Genomic DNA, 17597 nt, shown 5'->3' on the forward strand with positions numbered 1-17597 from the left:
ACGCTACGAGATATCAAACGATGCCGTATATACTGTACGTCACTTACGACGTGACCCCGCCGACATATCGCCCGATATATCATACCGTGTGACGCATAAGGGCTCATTCGCACTTCATTTTATTGGGCACAAGTGATATTCGTGTTTTTCAAAGATAGAATTTATAGCTATAGTCAATGGGGCTGTTCTCTTTTTTTTTTTTTTTTTGTTTTGTCGGACCGAGTCATCCACGCAAAATGGACGTGTCAGATGTTGTTCCACGTTCCTGCTTTTCACTCAGATGAAGCTTTGATGAAAATTTGATCAAAAACACAGATGACTCTAAGACTGTTTTTTTCTTTTGTATTAAAAACAAAAGTGTGAATAATATATCGTAGTCCCATCCTGGAAAGGGGTCTTCAGGTGTGTAGGGGGCACATCAGGAGCTGCGTTCCCCCCACATGCGGCAGATGATGCCTATATATTCTATAGCCGGCATCAGTCTCTAACACCAAGCTCTGGTTGCAGCTGGTAACCATTTAAATGACGCTGTCAATCTCTGACAATGGCGTTTAAGTGGAGCGCGCACTGGTGGTGTGACAGCCGGAGTCTGCTGAAGACCACCATTGCTGTCATCTTGATCCTCTTGTGAAGCTCCTCTTTTTCTTCATTTCTATATAATCTATAGCCGGCATCAGTCTATAACACCAAGCTCCGGTTGCAGCTGTTAACTATTTAAATGACTCTGTCATTCTTGGGGAATGGCGTTTAAATGGAGCGCGCACTGGTGCTGTGACAGCCGGAGTCTGCTGAAGACCACCATTGCTGTCATCTTGATCCTCTTGTGAAGCTCCTCTTTTTCTTCATTTCTATATAATCTATAGCCGGCATCAGTCTCTAACACCAAGCTCCGGTTGCAGCTGTTAACTATTTAAATGACTCTGTCATTCTTGGAGAATGGCGTTTAAATGGAGCGCGCACTGGTGCTGTGACAGCCGGAGTCACCACCGTTGCATTCATCTTGTTCCTCTTGTTAAGATCAGCCGTAGGAGACTTAGATTTTCACTGTATGTTGCTGCTCCCAGATTACACAGCAAAAACCTGCTGCCAGATTACTTTTAAAGGGGTTGTCCACTAATCGGACAACCGCTCCTCAAGAAAGTCAGGGCTGAGGCTGGCCGTTCTCTACCTATAGATGTTTGATGCATCTGAAAGCGGTCCGTGAAGCCGGCACTGATGGGGTGCAGGACTCGTGTGATTTAACAGTCATGTGAGCCCCAGGAGAGCAAGTGCCGACACCACTGGTGACTATAGGTGTTTTTAACAGGGGCAAACTTGAGAATGAGAAGGGGATGTCCGAGCAGTGGATACCTTCTATGTCAGGTAATATATTTCTTCATGTGTATATGATCCAGAGACATATTACAATTCATGGTATCACTGAGATTGATTTTCTTTCTCTTGATTAGTATTTGATAACAAGGGCTTCCCCTTCATTGACTGAGATCTTAGTGACCCGACTCTTAGGGGTACTTTGCACGTTGAGACATCGCTAGCATCGGCTAGCGATGCCGAGCGCGATAGTCCCCGTCCCCGTCGCACATGCGATTTCTTGTGAAAGCTGCCGTAGTGAACATTATCGCTACGGCAGCTTCACACGCACTTACCTGCCCTGCGACGTCGCTCTGGCCGGCGACCCACCTCCTTCCTAAGGGGGCGGGTCATGCGGCGTCACAGCGACGTCACACGGCAGGCGGCCAATAGAAGCGGAGGGACGGAGATGAGCGGGACGCAAGATCCTGCCCACCTCCTCCTTCCGCATTGCCGGTGGAGGCAGGTAAGGAGATGTTCCTCGCTCCTGCGGCTTCACACACAGCGATGTGTGCTGCCGCAGGAACGAGGAACAACATCATATCTCCTATTGGTGCCACATTCTGAAAATGACCGACGCTACACAGATCACCGATTTTCAACGCTTTTGCGATCATTTATCGGCGCATCTAGGCTTTACACGTTGCGACGTTGTTACCAGCGCCGGATGTGCGTCACTTTCTATTTGACCCCGACGATATCGCAGTAGCGATGCCGCAACGTGCAAAGTACCCCTAACTATTAAAGTATATACTTTAACCTGATAATGACTAAGCACCATAAATTTATAGCCGTTGGCTTTAAAGGGGTTGTCCACCTTATGGTTAAAAAAAACATAGTTTTACATACGCATGTATTTGGGGAGAAGAAGAATTTTGGCAATTGAGTTATGATAACCATTCGGCACAGTTTTCCTTATACAGTCTATTTGTTTTCATGCATATTCAGCTTCTTTGTGGTCTGTGGTCATAAATTAGCCAAGAAGAGCTCAGAAAAAGACATAAAATAGTTACAAACCCCGTCAGAATATCAAAGCTTCCCGACTGACGGATTCTCACTCCATACATTTGCAGCCACCAAAAGGCTAAAGACCCTATAGAAGGCAAATGGTGCAACATTTATAATGACTCCCATTGGCTGTCCGCCTTGCAGATGTCTAAGGTATTAGGGGGGGATAGCCCTTCCGGAATTTTTCCTGCACTATTGGCAGGGCAGCTTAGAGCATTGGGCCCCTGGATGCCACACTGTCAGTTGCCTGACTCGGAAAATCATCCGGCTTGTGCAGTCGGGGCCGACTCTCTGTTGGGCTTCCTGGAGTCAGGACGGCCTGTGGGTGCCGAGGCTGTTGCCTATTTTTAAATTGGCATGATCGGTGTGGCGGCAGGCTAAGAAAGTAGTGCACTTTGAGGGGGCGGTGGTGGAGCTCCTGCTGTGGAAAGACACTCAGAATGTTCTTGTGCTAGGACATCTTTTTTTCCCTGGGACTAACACCTTTTAAGTTCTTTGGGCAGATTCAAACTGAATACGACGTTTCAAGATCCCAGTTTTTCGGTACCGTCAAATTCGCACAGCAGTTCAATCTCATATGCAGAAAATTGGGGCAAAGGAACCGATATAGTCATTCCCAACGATAGGCATTCTGAAATCACAGGGGCCCCGGGGTTTGATATCGGCCGTATATACCTATCCATTATCGGTGGGGGTGGCATCAGCTTCCCTGCCTTTCCAAGACAGATGGAAACTTCTGATTCCTGATCTACAGGGAGAGGAGTGGGAGGAGATACTGGAATCCCCAACTGCAACCAATACTAGGTTGATCCAATGCTACATCATCCATCAGGCATTCAGCAAACAAGAATACGGTTCTCCACTACCTTGCTGAGCTCTTTACGGTGCCAGGGAGGAGTAGGCTTGTCAGTTCCTTCCGTTGTGTGGGTCTGGGGTGCACGTGGAAAGAAGGCAGATGAAGTTACAAGCATCCATAGAAGTAGAAAATCCACAGCACATCCAGTGAGTTTCCCAAAAGTGCTTTTATTTTAATTCAATAAGTGCATTAAAAAAGCGGGCAGAGAACTGGGTGCAGGTCTCTAAGGGACGACGGACGTTTCGTACCTCTTGGTACTTCGACGTACCAAGAGGTACGAAACGGACGTCGTCTCTTAGAGACCTGCACCAGGTTTTCTACCCCCTATTTTAATGCACTTATGGAATTAAAATAAAAGCACTTTTGGGAAACTCACTGGATGTGCCGTGGATTTTCTACTTCTATGGATGCTTGTAACTTCATCCATCAGGCATACCTCACTCCTACTCGTCTGTTCAATATGGCCCGTTCTCGTACATCGGAGTGCCCACAATGTCATCTTTCAGGGGAAAATTTTACACACATGATATGGAACTGTCCTATTGTATCTGCGTTTTGACAGGAGATGATTTCCCTACTGTCATCTGTCGTCTTGATTCTTGTTCTGTGCAACCCTCTATTGTGTCTGTTTGGGGTAATGGAAGAGGAATCGTGGGATCACTACATGAAAATATTCCTTAGGAAAACTTTGTTCATGGCTAGGACGTTGATAGCCTTAAGGTGCATGGGTGGTTCAGATCCGACTGTACGGTCCTGGGTCAAATTGGTCAATTCAATTATACCCTATGAACGGGTGGTGTATTACAACAGGGGCGCCCAGAAAAATTCAATAAAATTTGGGAGCTGTGGAATTCCTTCCCCAGCATACTCACAGAAGTCTAAAAAAGATGATTGTGACACTGCTAGATTCCCCTGGGTGTTAAGGGTACTTTACACGCTGCGAGCGCAATAGCACCCGCCGCTATCATATGTGCAACATTTGGTGATCGCTGCCGTAGCGAACATTATCGCTACGGCAGCGACACACGCACATATCTTGTCAGCGACGTCGCTGTGACCGCCGAACAATGCCTCCTTCAAGGGGGAGGTGCGTTCGGTGTCACAGCGACGTCACCGCGACGTGACTAAGCGGCCATCCAATAGAAGCGGAGGCGTGGAGATGAGATGAGATGAGCGGGACATAACATCCCGCCCACCTCCTTCCTTCCTCATTGCCGGTGGACGCAGGGAAGGAGATGTTCGTCGTTCCTGCGGTGTCACACATAGCGATGTGTGCTGCCGCAGGAACGACAAACAACATCGTACCTGCAGCAGCAACGATATTAAGGAAAGAAGCGACGTGTCAACGAGCACCGTTTTTGGACGATTTTCCGATCGTTGATCGTCGCTCCTTGGGGTCACACGCTTCGTTGTCACTATCGGCGCCGAATGTGCGTCACTAACGACGTGTCCCCGACGATATATCGGTAGCGATGTCGCAGCGTGTAAAGCACCCTTTAGAGTGTGGAATGCTATACAGCGGTATGATACGGTACTATGTAGCTGTTATTGTTACATTTTGTTTTGTTTCTGTTTTTAGGCCATATTTATTGAGTTGTCTGTGTGCTTAGTATAAAATCCGTTGAATGCATAAATGTTTGGGTGTATAGACAACACCACGACACTGCTTTAGATATAGCTGGCGCCATGGAAGCCATATGATAGTTTACTACTATGTTTAAGACTGATGTAGCCGTCCAGTGCCGGACTTTGTAAAACGTGGTACACACTGTCAGATGTACCGTGTTTGATTTGATTATGTTGTTAATAAAATGAAGTTTAAAAAAAAAATTGAGGGGGACCATGTGTCATTTTTTAAAATTATTTATTTCAATTTTATTTATTTATTTTTTAAAAGCCACATGTGGTTCCTCTTATTTTGATACACGGCCAAGATAAGCGCATGGCTGGGGGCTGCAGCTATTCAGTGCTGGGAGTGGGGTTGGATCAGGTGGCACACGGACAGCAAGTCCTGCCAGTGCTAATCTCACTCATTGTATTGAAGGCACAGCAAACACCCTAATAAATGACACATACCTGAAATCAGTGTTTCGGCCCCTACATCATGCTGCACTCAGATTACATAGCAAAAACCTGCTGACAGCTTCCCTTTAACACTAGAACTACTGGACTCGTGACACCTATATAGAAATACATAGTGCAAAGTAGTCAAAATGACTACCTCAGTAGTTCTAGTGTTAATAGTATATTGGGCTACTTCTGTCATTCCGTAATCCATTCTATGGAGTGAGTGTAAATGTATAGCTTTGCTTGACTAAAGGGTGCTTTACACGCTGCGACATCGCTAACGATATATCATCGGGGTCACGTCGTTAGTGACGCACCTTCGGCGCCATTAGCGACATCGCAACGTGTGACACCAAGGAGCGACGATCAACGATCGCAAAAACGTGAAAAATCGGTGCTCGTTGACACGTCGTTCATTTCCTTACTATCGTTGCTGCTGCAGGTTGTTCGTCGTTCCTGTGGCAGCACACATCGCTATATGTGACATCTCCTTACCTGCGTCCACCGGCAATGAGGAAGGAAGGAGGTGGGCGGCATGTTCCAGCCGCTCATCTCCGCCCCTCCTCTCTTATTGGACGGCTGCCGTGTGACGTCGCTGTGACGCTGCATGAACCGCCCTCTTTAAAAGGAGGTGGATCACCGGCCAGAGCGACGTCGCAGGAAAGGTAAGTCCGTGTGACAGGTGTTAGCAATGTTGTGCCCCATGGGCAGAGATTTGCCCGTGTCGCACAACCGACGGGGGCGGGTACGGTTGCTAGCGATATCGGTACCGATATCGCAGCGTGTAAAGTACCCTTTTGTCTAATACATTATGTCTCCTTTTTAAACTGAAAGTATATGTAGCATTAAGCATATCAACGTGAACATTGATGATATACAGTGCGACAATTGCCGAAAAAAGGAAATAGTTCAGGGTCTCGGAGCATAGTTACACTTGCTTACATCTACATAAATCATAGGCGTATGAAAACCGAGCTTTCTTACAGGAGGATAAGATAAATCATTCCTAAATGTGGTGAGTGCTCAGTTCTTGTGCAGGACAGCTAATCCTTAACACTCGGGAAACAAGTCAATTAATCAGGGGATCTGAGACAAGTTCAATTCATCAGCACAATCGGGACCCGGCAGATCCTACTAACCAGGACTTCCAGACAAATATGCAACGGCACTCTATCAAATCAATACCGGAATAAGATTGTGTTCACACACCGCGTCATGGCAGTTTAGCCACTGCTGTAGAAAACTTTATTAAAGAATATTTAGACTGTGATGGTCACTTATATTTTTGTATCAAAGATGGAGACGTCTTGCTAAAAAAGCATATTGATAATCTAGTGCGATCGTGAACTGCATTGGAAAGATCACCGTATTATTCATCTGTAGAATGTCATTAAAGAAGTGTACCTAATAATTTTATTTCATATCTAGTCCCTTCCTCATATACATCAGATTGGTGGGTGTCAAGGTCTCAAAACCCTCACCAATCACTCCAAAAACTCTCTGCAGCAGACAGAAGCGCGGGGCTCTCACATGAGCGCGTGCGCAGCGCGACATATGATTTCCATAGAAAATCTCTAAATTTGTGTACAGGGTCATACAGGAGCAGAGCAGTTCTCAGGACCCCGGGTCCCCATTAGTTATTAAAAAGGTACCGTCATGGGTGTGTCATGGTTGACAGACAATCCTGTGGTGTCCGGCTGCATAAGGTCACTGCATTTGGTTGCACAAACTACTCCTTGATATTCCATCTTTTCCTCTGTGGTGTGAATGGAGTTTTGAGTCTTCTCCGTTAGGATTTACTCTTTTCTCTTTAGGACCCTGTGGAGATCTTTTCCTTTCAGCTTCTAATCATTATCCCTCATTCTCCGTGTCTTTATATACCTGCATTTCCCCTTGGTATGCTGCTGGTGATAGAGTTAAGTGTCTATACGGTCCTGATTGGAAGCAGTCAGCTTGTAATCATCTGGAGAAACGTTGCATGTTGCTGTTCCGCTCCCTAAGTCATCTTGGAGATAAGTTGTTTGTTTTCTCCTGTTTGTTTTCCCTTTGTGTTCTTTAGAACTTAGTGGGGTTGACTAGCACTCCTCCCAACCGTTTATTACCAAGGGCCCAGTTATCCTGGGCAGCCAGGGCCAGGTATCCTGCTCGGCGCATAGGTGCTGAACCTATCTAGCAATGTCAAGGGAACTAGGGGCCAGCAGAAGGTTTTATCAGAGATCACCATCTCTCCCTACCCTAGACTCGGGGTTCCCCTTTTTCCCTACCCTCCCCTTTCGACATTTGCTCAGTATTTCCCCATACTTGGCGTGACATGGAAAACCGGATGATAGATGTTATCACCTTTCCAAAGGACACGCCAATCCCAGTGCCCAGATCCCCATCAATTTCCTGAATGGGACACTTTTACCCGTTAAAATGGAGCGGCGGTGTTCATGCTTGCACCAAATTCTATTAACTCTCTATGGGATGGCTGCCGCACTGTTCTCTGCTGTCTACATTAATCCCATGGAGAATAAATTAGCGAGGTTGTCAAGCGTGTGCACTACCCCTCCATTCTAAAGGATATATAAGTTCCCAAATCTGGAGATCGGTGTTGTCCTGTGGATTGTTGATGACCTCTACCTGCTTCAATACCCATGTAAGTAAAAGATTAAGAAGGAGCGTTCCATTAATTGAATCCAGGCTCCCAGACTTGCTTCTCAGTGCGGGTTTAGTGATCTTCCCCCACCCACATACATTGATTGATAGCTTCTCTATATGTGTAAGTAAACAGGAATTTCAATTATGACCATACTCCTACTGTGTAAGCAGAAGAGACCACACTCCAGACTTACAGGTCCAGAAACCGAGATATATATTTAGTATTATGGCTCGATTCGGTGATTCGATCCGGTGACCTCTTGCTCCGTGGTCTGTTCACCTGTGTGCTAAGCTATGGTCCATAAATAAATCAAATGGAATGAAACCGGTTTAAATGCCGCGCTAGAAACCACGGATGCTGTAGATAAAAAGATTTTCTTTATTTCACAATTCTACGCGTTTCAAAGGCATCTCCGCCTCCTTCTTCAGGAACAAAAATCATGATGATTGTTGTTCTTGAAGAAGGAGGCGGAGATGCCTTTGAAACATGTAGAATTGTGAAATAAAGAAAATCTTTTTATCTACAGCATCTGTGGTTTCTAGCGCGGCATTTAAACCGGTTTCATTCCATTTGATTTATTTATTAACTGCTCCCCGGGGCCGCTGCTAAACCACTATAATCACTCACATGCGACCATAGGGTGTTGTGACTGGCACAACCCTACCAGGTGAGTGTGTCTCTTTCTGTCTCTCTACCCTCATACCGGGTAAGACCCTATTGTGCTTTTTTCCCCTACAGCTTTAGGCTATGTGCGCACTTAACGGATTTTGCCGCGGATTTTTTGCGGTTTTGCTGCATGTTTCGCTGCAGAAAATGTTCATAACATCTCTGCAGTGAATCACCAGCAAAACCTATGGGAAAAAAAAATGCTGTGCGCACTAGGCGGATTTTGACAGCTGCATGTTTTTCTGTGGGATTCCCGCAGCAAAAACAATTGCATGTCAATTATTTTCCGCACGTCGCTGCAGGATTTCACTCCATTGACTCCAATGTAATCGTGAAATCCCGCAGGGAATAACGCAGGCAGCAAATTCTGTGCGGTTCACTGCGTTTTCCTGCGTTATTCCCTGCGGTATTTCGCGGTTTACCTCTGGTAATGTACATCGCTTGCTTGCGGTTTTGCAGGGAAGTGATGTCATTACAGGAAGAGTAAGCCGTGCAGAGAGTAAACAAACACACAGATTACAGACACAGACACATCACAGACACAGAACACATAGACACAGACACATAGAACACACATAGAAAGCAAACGGAAATATAGAAAACAAAACACATGTGCTCCGCTGCATATTCACCGTCCAGCCGAGGTAAGCACACAGCGGCGGCCCGGTATTCTCAGGCTGGGGAGGGAGAGGGGCAGGGTTAATGTCCCCCGCCTCACTCCCCCTCCGGCAGCCGAGAATATCAGCCGCAGCTGCCCCGGTACTGTCGCATGCATTATGTGGCAGTACCGGAGTGTCCCCGGGTCTTCCTGCCGCCGTGTAGCAGTGGCAGGCAAGGTAATACAAGGGGTTAATGGTGGTGGATCACCGCCATTAACTCCAGGCTTGATCATGGCAGCGTCTATGAGACAGCTGACATGATCAACCCGTAAGTAAAGTGAATAAAACACACAGAAAAATCCTTTATTTTAAATAAAACACAAACAAGCCTTGTTCACCCTTTTATTAACCCCTCCCGAAACAAAGCTCCGGCGTAATCCACAGGTCCTGCGCTGCTTACATCCAGCCGCGACTGACACAGACCCTGCTGAATGAATGCAGCAGACAGCAGAGGTAATTACCGGTCATTTCCCACGGCCGGTAATGTGAACTCACTGCCGACCGTGGGAAATGCAGCGATCTGTCCTCTATCTATCCCTCTATCTATTCATCTGTCTATCTATCTATCTATCTATCTGTCTATCTATCTATCCCTATATCTATCTATCTATCTATCCCTCTATCTATTCATCTGTCTATCTATCTATCTATCTGTCTATCTATCTGTCCCTCTTTCTATTCTTCTGTCTCTTTATCTAAGAAGGAAATGATTTTTTTTTTTTGATTTTTTTTCAATGTGCTTTATTGCATTGAATGCAATAAGCACATGTACCAACCCGCACGCGGCCAAACCGCGGCAATACCGCGGTAAAACCGCAGCAAACCGCGGCAAACCGCATGCGGTTTTCGGGTGCGGTTTGCCGCGTTTTTTTTACCGCGGGTGCGGTAATCTTTGAGAGCATGCGGAATTTTCTCAAGAAAATTCCATTTCCCAGTGCGCACATAGCCTTACAAGGTAAGCTATGGTCCAAGGATAGGTGAACAGACCACGGAGCAAGAGGTCATCGGATCAAATGCCCAAATCGAGCCATGAATCTATATTTAAACAGATATTTTATGCCCAATGAGGCTGGTGTACTTATTTTGAAAATTCATGCTAGAATATACTTTTATTATCTTTCCGACTAGATATCAAAATCTAAAGAGGAACTGATTTTACAGCCATTCTGACATTTTCTTTTTATTTATTTATTTTGATTGTTTTTTTGTTTTTTTTTTAGTAAGTACAATAGCTTCATCAGGTCTCAGATCTATTTAATGGTGTATGCATTTCTCATTGTAAAATCTGGTGACAGATCCACTCTATATAGATGAATACAAGCTTTCACACCGATCAGTTTGTAGTAGCAATCTTCTCAGCCATCACATGCAGCTTTAATGTCTGATAAGTAGATCTTCTTTAATTACTAGCGATCTTAAAAAAAGACATACTTTAATTCACTTAGGTATACTACACTTTTACTTTGTTTTTGTTTTTTTATTTCTCGCTTATAGGAGCTTTTCCTGTGTGATTCTCCTGGGAAGCCGATGTTTTATGAGATGACAGAGGTATTGGTAAGTCTTTTTTCTTCTCACTTTAATTTCAATACTTATTGCAGCTTTTCAGAGTGACTTAAAAGAAGACTATTTAAAAACAGTAAATGTTGAGAACTTGCTAATGTTGTATTACTATTGGGAATTGGGATATTAAATATTAACAAGAACACACAACAGGCAGTCATCTCGGCACCGGCATTCAACAACTATGCTCCCCTTATTAAGGCTGGTCGTATGCGTTAGAATACGCGTTGTTGTCCGGAGCGGCTGATATCAGCAGCAGTGGCCAACCAGCCAACCAACCAGTGTATGGGAGGGCCTCTCGATGCTTCACAAACAATTGATGGAGAGGAGAAGAATTGGCCGGTTGAATCTAATCCGTTCATTCCCGGGGGTCTATAGGCCACTGTCAGAGGAGTCTGGAGGCAGCTTACTTCCCTCTCCCCATCCCCATCCAGAACACATGCGCACCCGGCTAAGCAGAGCGTGCATGTGCAAGGCAGAATGGTGAGAGCGGTGGCTGTGTCACGGCAGGCAAGAGAGGCTATACCAGTCATATAAGGCCTATTTCAAACATCAGTTTTTTGCCATCAGTCATGTTGTAGCTGTTCTGTTTTGTCACAAAAGTCAGCTTATGGGATCACCAGTGAGGTCCTGTTGACGTAGGCCTCTTTGCCTAGTCAATATCGAGCGCACGGAGAAAAGACCTGCATTCATGTGAGCATGATCAGTTTTCTGTTTATTTAGCCAATGCACAGATAATTTATACCATTTACAGATAAATGTGATATTGCAAAAAAGGCTTTGAGTGGAAATTTACAAGTTGATCATATGACCTTTAAGTTTAAGAAAAACAAAAAATGTAGAGTCATGCATATGAGATAAGAAGAACATTTAGCAGACAATAATAATCCTTGCGCTTGTTTCATTGTTTTGAAGGCTACACAATGACTATGAACTTACACCAGATATACTAATGGAACAATAAAGTATTTAAAATCAAGAAATATAGAAACTATTAACCCTTCTATATCAATTTCCCCCTTTTGTAAATGGTATAACCTTCACTACAGGGTCAGTAGGCGGCTGCTGCTGCTGCTGCAGTAGTAGGAGCTGCTGGCTCATAGGCCTAGTACCCATGAGGGGTCTTCCTACCACTTCACCCATCCACCCTCAATGTGGACACCTACTCCCCGTCAGCAGAGGCCATTTGGGGTCTAGTAGTAGTAATAAACTACAGAGGGTTCAATACTGGAACTCTTCTATATCAGTCACAATCCATCAAATTTTGAAAAAAAAAACGGATTCGGCGACTAATGCCTCCAGATCTGCTTTTTGTCATCGACTTTTATTAGCGATGGATTGCGACGGATGGCCTCACGTTTCATTCGTGGAAAAATGTTTGTCCGTCAGACGGAGACGACGTCCACAGTAAAGGCGGCGGCACACGCGACGATATATTGTGCGATCGCACCCCCCCGTCGTTTGTGCATCACGGGCAGTTTGCTGCCCGTGGCGCACAATGTCGTTAATCCCCGTCACACGGACTTACCTCCCTAATGACGTCGCTGTGGGCGGCGAACATCCTCTTCCTGAAGGGAGAGGGACGTTCGGCGTCACAGCGACGTCACACAGCGGCCGCCCAATAGAAGCAGAGGGGCGGAGATGGACGGGGCGTAACATCCCGCCCACCTCCTTCCTTCCGCATTGCCGGCGGCCGCAGGTAAGCTGTGTTCGTCGTTCCCGGGGTGTCACACGTAGCGATGTGTGCTGCCTCGGGAACGATGAACAATTGGCGCACAGAATGAGGAATGATATTATGAAAATGAACGACGTGTCAACGAGCAACGATAAGGTGAGTATTTTTGCTCGTTAACAGTCGTTTGGAGATGTCACACGCTACGACATCTCTAACGATGCCGGATGTACGTCACAAACTCCGTGACCCCGGCGATATATCATTAGATATATCGTAGCGTGTGACAGGGCCTTTAGACCTGTTTCACACATCAGTTTTTTGCCATCAGTCACAATCATTTTTTTTGACTCAGATTGTGGGAAAACTGATCGTTGTACCACTTTTTTCATGAGAGAGAGCCCTGATAGATAGCAAAAGACAAAAAATTATCTGAGCAGCAGCAACCACTGAAGTCTCTAGAGTAAAAGAAGATGACCTCTCTAGAGCTCAGCTAGTAACAAACTATAAACCGCACCCAAATCACTCCAGGGTGAGGTTAATAAAGGAAGTTAGGGGATAGCAACTGAGATTCCTAGCACTCGCTGCCACTGGATTGAGCATACGTAGCCAACTAATGAGATGTGCGGCTTCAAGGAGAAAATGAAGTTATATACTCCATGCAGCTGCTCACTCCCAGTCATCAAGGTGCCACTTGGGGCAGCGAACATTCAGCGTTCACTACACAGGGAGTGCAATGTAATATTACTCCTCCTGCTCTGCACACACACACTGCACACACACACTGCAGAGCTGAGAGTGAAGGAGCTGGGGGGTTAGATACAGCGCACTCACTACGTAATGAATGTTGATTGTTCACTGCCTTGATGATTGGAAGCAGCAGCTGCAGGGAGAATATAATTAATTTCCCCCTGCAGCTGCACTTCAAATTGGAAAACCACGTTTGTTTAAAGTGTGCCTGCAAGTAAATACTGCTTTTTTCCCCTTTTAACCCATTTCTGCATTTGTGACATAATTGTCTTTCATAAAGAAGTGGCTTAACTGGGTAATCTGCTGGAAATACCATTGAGCTCCTCAACGATGATTATAACTCTTCTCCTCTCAGTGGGATCAGCCTGGAGCCCTTTGCTTGGTTTTTGATGTCACAAGCGAGCCCTCGTTTAGTAGCTGTGAAAGGTGGTTACAACGAGTAAAATCCAAGACCCTGAGCCCTCACTTACCCGGTAGGTAAATAGGATGCTCTGGGGGTCATTTGTAAGATATATTGTTTGTAAAATTTACAACAATGAAGACAAAAAGAAAAATTGGGGAAGAGGAGGTGGTTATAAAACTAGTGCAAGAGAAAAGAAACTTCACCAAGTTTTGTTTTTTCCAAATGACCCCATAGAAATAAGCGCTGTAATCTGATTGGTTGCTTACAGCATCTCCCTGGATTTTCCATTGCACTAGTTTTATAACGATCTGTTTCTAATCCGTTTATCATCACCCTTTTCATTTTTTCTCGTCCTTTCAGGAGTTCTGGTGGGAAATAAGACAGACCTAACTGGCCGTAGAGTAGTGGAGAGGATCCAGGCTGAAGAGTGGGCAGCGAGCCATGGGCTGGAGTATTTTGAGACCTCAGCGGTAATTACATCCTGTGAATAAAGCAAATAACTTAACAGACATACAAATTATTTTTGGCTGTGTGTGGTACAAGGCATCTGTCTCCAACTAGCATTGTTCTGCAATGTCTTGTTCTACAATGTGTGCAGAATTATTAGGCAAATGAGTATTTTGATCACATGATGCTTTTTATACGTGATGTCCTACTCCAAGCTGTATAGAGTTGAGAGCCAACTACCAATTTAGTAAATCGGGTAATGTGCATCTCTGTAATGAGGGGTGTGATGTAATGACATCAACACCCTATATAAGGTGTGCTTAATTATTAGGCAACTTCCTTTCCTTTGGCAAAATGGGTCAGAAGAGCGATTTAACGGGCTCTGAAAAGTCCAAAATTGTGAGATGTCTTGCAGAGGGATGCAGCAGTCTTGAAATTGCCAAACTTTTGAAGCGTGATCATTGAACAATCAAGCGTTTCATGGCAAATAGCTAACAGGGTCGCAAGAAACGTGTTGGGCAAAAAAATCTGCAAAATAACTGCCCATGAATTAAGGAAAATCAAGCGTGAAGCTGCCAAGATGCCATTATCCCCCAGTTTGTCCATATTTCAGAGCTGCAACATTACTGGAGTATTAAAAAGCACAAGGTGTGCCATACTCAGGGACATGGCCAAGGTAAGGAAGGCTTAAAAACGACCACCTTTGAACAAGAAACATAAGATAAAATGTCAAGACTGGGCCAAGAAATATCTTAAGACTGATTTTTCAAAGGTTTTATGGACTGATGAAATGAGAGTGACTCTGGATGGGCCAGATGGATGGGCCAGAGGCTGTATCAGTAAAGGGCGGAGAGCTCCACTCCGACTCAGACGCCAGCAAGGTGGAGGTGGGTACTGGTATAGGCTGGTATCATCAAAGATGAACTTATGGGACCTCTTCGGGTTGAGGATGGAGTGAAGCTCAACTCCCAGACATACTGCCAGTTTCTGGAAGACAACTTCTTCAAGCAGTGGTACAGGAAGAAGTCGGTATCGTTCAAGAAAAACATGATTTTCATGCAGGACAATGCTCCATCACATGCATCCAACTACTCCACAGTGTGGCTGACCAGTAAAGGTCTAAAAGATGAAAAAATAATGACATGGCCCCCTTGTTCACCTGATCTGAACCCCATAGAGAGCCTGTGGCCCCTCATAAAATGTCAGGTCTACATGGAGGGAAAACAGTACACCTCTAGGAACAGTGTCTGGAGGCTGTGGTGGCTGCTGCATGCAATGTTGATCGTAAACAGATCAAGCAATGACAGAATCTATGGATGGTAGGCTGTTGAGTGTCACCATAAAAAAAGGTGGCTATATTGGTCACTAATTTTTTGGGTTTTGTTTTTGCATGTCAGAAATGTTTATTTCTAAATTTTGTGCAGTTATATTTTTTTGCCTGGTGAAAATAAACAAGTGAGATGGGAATATATTTGGTTTTTATTAAGTTGCCTAATAATTCTGCACAGTAATAGGTACCTGCACAAACAGATATCCTCCTAAGATAGCCAAATCTAAAAAAACCCACTCCAACTTCCAAAATATTAAGCTTTGATATTTATGAGTCTTTTGGGTTGATTTGAGAATATAGTTGTTGATCAATAATAAAAAAATTCTCTTAAATACAACTTGCCTAATAATTGTGCACACGGTGTAGTACAAGGAGGCTTTGTCAATCTTCTGTTTTCTGTCAGTAACTTCTGTTTAATTGGACCCGTGTGATCCCAATATTGGGGATCTGAAATCCAAAACTGGGATTTATAGAGCCCAATCTTGAAAAGAGTAGGGGCGCACTTACGTATTCTTTGCTCCTTTCATTGTCTCTTGAACTGCCAGATATAGCCAAGTGCTACATTTGTTTTTCTTTGGCAGTACCATAGGCAATAAATAAAGCAGAGGTTGAGCATTTTTATCTCCGCCTATTCAGGAAAGGGCTCTACAAAGCATAATTTTCGGGATCCATGGGATCCCAGCAGTTCAACAACCCCCAATGATCAAGATAGATGATAACTTTATTTTTGGGGGAATCAGCCTTAAACGTTTTTTTATTATTTGTGAAATAGTAGTGGCTATAGAGATAGGAGTCACAGTGATAATGTGCCGTGGCTATATCTGACTACTGCCGCTAATCGGTGCTCTCAGCGGTCAGCTGCTATGATGCTGACATCACTGCAGGGCAGATCAAAGTGCGCCTGCGCAGGACCTCCCTGTCGGCTAGTATAGATGATGTAGAACGCGTCATCCACACTAGCTTCAGAAGCAGGACAAAGATGGCCGAAAGAGGAGGCGCGGGACCCGGAGAAAGGAGACGTCCATCCGATCCGTCTGCTCCGCACCGAAGTATTATAAACATCCGGTGACAGGTTCCCTTTAAAGAAATTTTCTAAACTACTGTGCCTGTAAATGCTGTGATTTTGCCTTGCATGACAATTATATATTTATTGCAGAAGGAGTTGGAGAACTTTGATCAACCATTTCGAGCCTTAGCCAAGTCATTCCATCACCTTTATCAAGAAAGGGTAGAAAGCTTCAAAAGTCTTCTGTAACGTCCCCGATGGCAAAGTTACTGATGTCGGCAGTGGAGATTATGACTCGAAGTGAATGGGGCTGATCTATGAAAGCTGTATCACTTTTATACAGTGCAGATATAAACCTAGACACGGGATCACAGTTTAGGCAACGCAGCCTCTCATTAACTTTCTGATAGGCAACGCTCCTTGCCTAAGGTGGCAAAAAACAAAAAGTCTCAACACAAAACAAATGTGGTGCAAGGCATGGAAAATAGTTTTTGGGTGCAAATTAAAGTGGTTGTCTAATTAAAATATATTAAATAGTGGGTGTAACTCCCTGATCGGCAGAACGGGAAGCTCTTCCCCCCCCGTTAGAACAGAGCGACAGTGCTCATGGTCGACCGCTGCTCCATTCATTGCCTATGGGGAGCAGCGCACTCAGCTTCTACCTTATTGTGATGTTTAAGGTGATTATTTATTGCATCTATTTGCTTATATTTTACTTTTCTACATATGTCTGTTTTTATCCAAAAATAAAGATTTATACACTTTTTTCCTTACAAATCTGAAAACCTCTTATATGTGACTGAATGCCATGATGATGGTTTATCTATGACTACCTCACAGTAATCCCTTTAGAGAACACATTTTGACTTAAGACTGAAATGGTTATTTACAGGGAATAATCATATGGGTGCTTTTATTACATTGGGAATGGTGTGCCAGCCTCTAAACAGGGCAGTCTACACCAGATCCATAAACGGGGACATATACTATGGGGATAAATCGAATGTATGGAGGAATAACACTAGATTGGGATGAGCTTTGTTTTCAGATACTTTTCTAGTTAATAAATTGTAAACCAGTCTAGAAACAAATGATACTTCACAGCTATCCACAGTAGAAGGGATAAGTACTTCAATGCGAAGAGTCTCATAGCTGGTACCTCCATGATCATTACACTAGGGG

General features: G+C 44.5%; 1 protein-coding gene across 1 annotated transcript in view; it reads left to right on the forward strand.

The window, feature by feature from the left end:
* Positions 1–17192, forward strand: part of IFT27 (intraflagellar transport 27) — an 85962-nt gene extending 68770 nt beyond the window's left edge. The window contains exons 4-7 of the mRNA XM_075320839.1: positions 10742–10801; positions 13585–13702; positions 13993–14102; positions 16566–17192. Of these exons, the coding sequence (XP_075176954.1) occupies positions 10742–10801; positions 13585–13702; positions 13993–14102; positions 16566–16664 (387 nt within the window). The 3' untranslated portion in view covers positions 16665–17192. The remainder of the gene's footprint in view (positions 1–10741; positions 10802–13584; positions 13703–13992; positions 14103–16565) is intronic.
* The last annotated feature ends 405 nt before the right edge of the window (positions 17193–17597 follow it).

Source organism: Anomaloglossus baeobatrachus, chromosome 8 (assembly GCF_048569485.1).
Source record: "Anomaloglossus baeobatrachus isolate aAnoBae1 chromosome 8, aAnoBae1.hap1, whole genome shotgun sequence".
NCBI lineage: Eukaryota > Metazoa > Chordata > Amphibia > Anura > Aromobatidae > Anomaloglossus > Anomaloglossus baeobatrachus.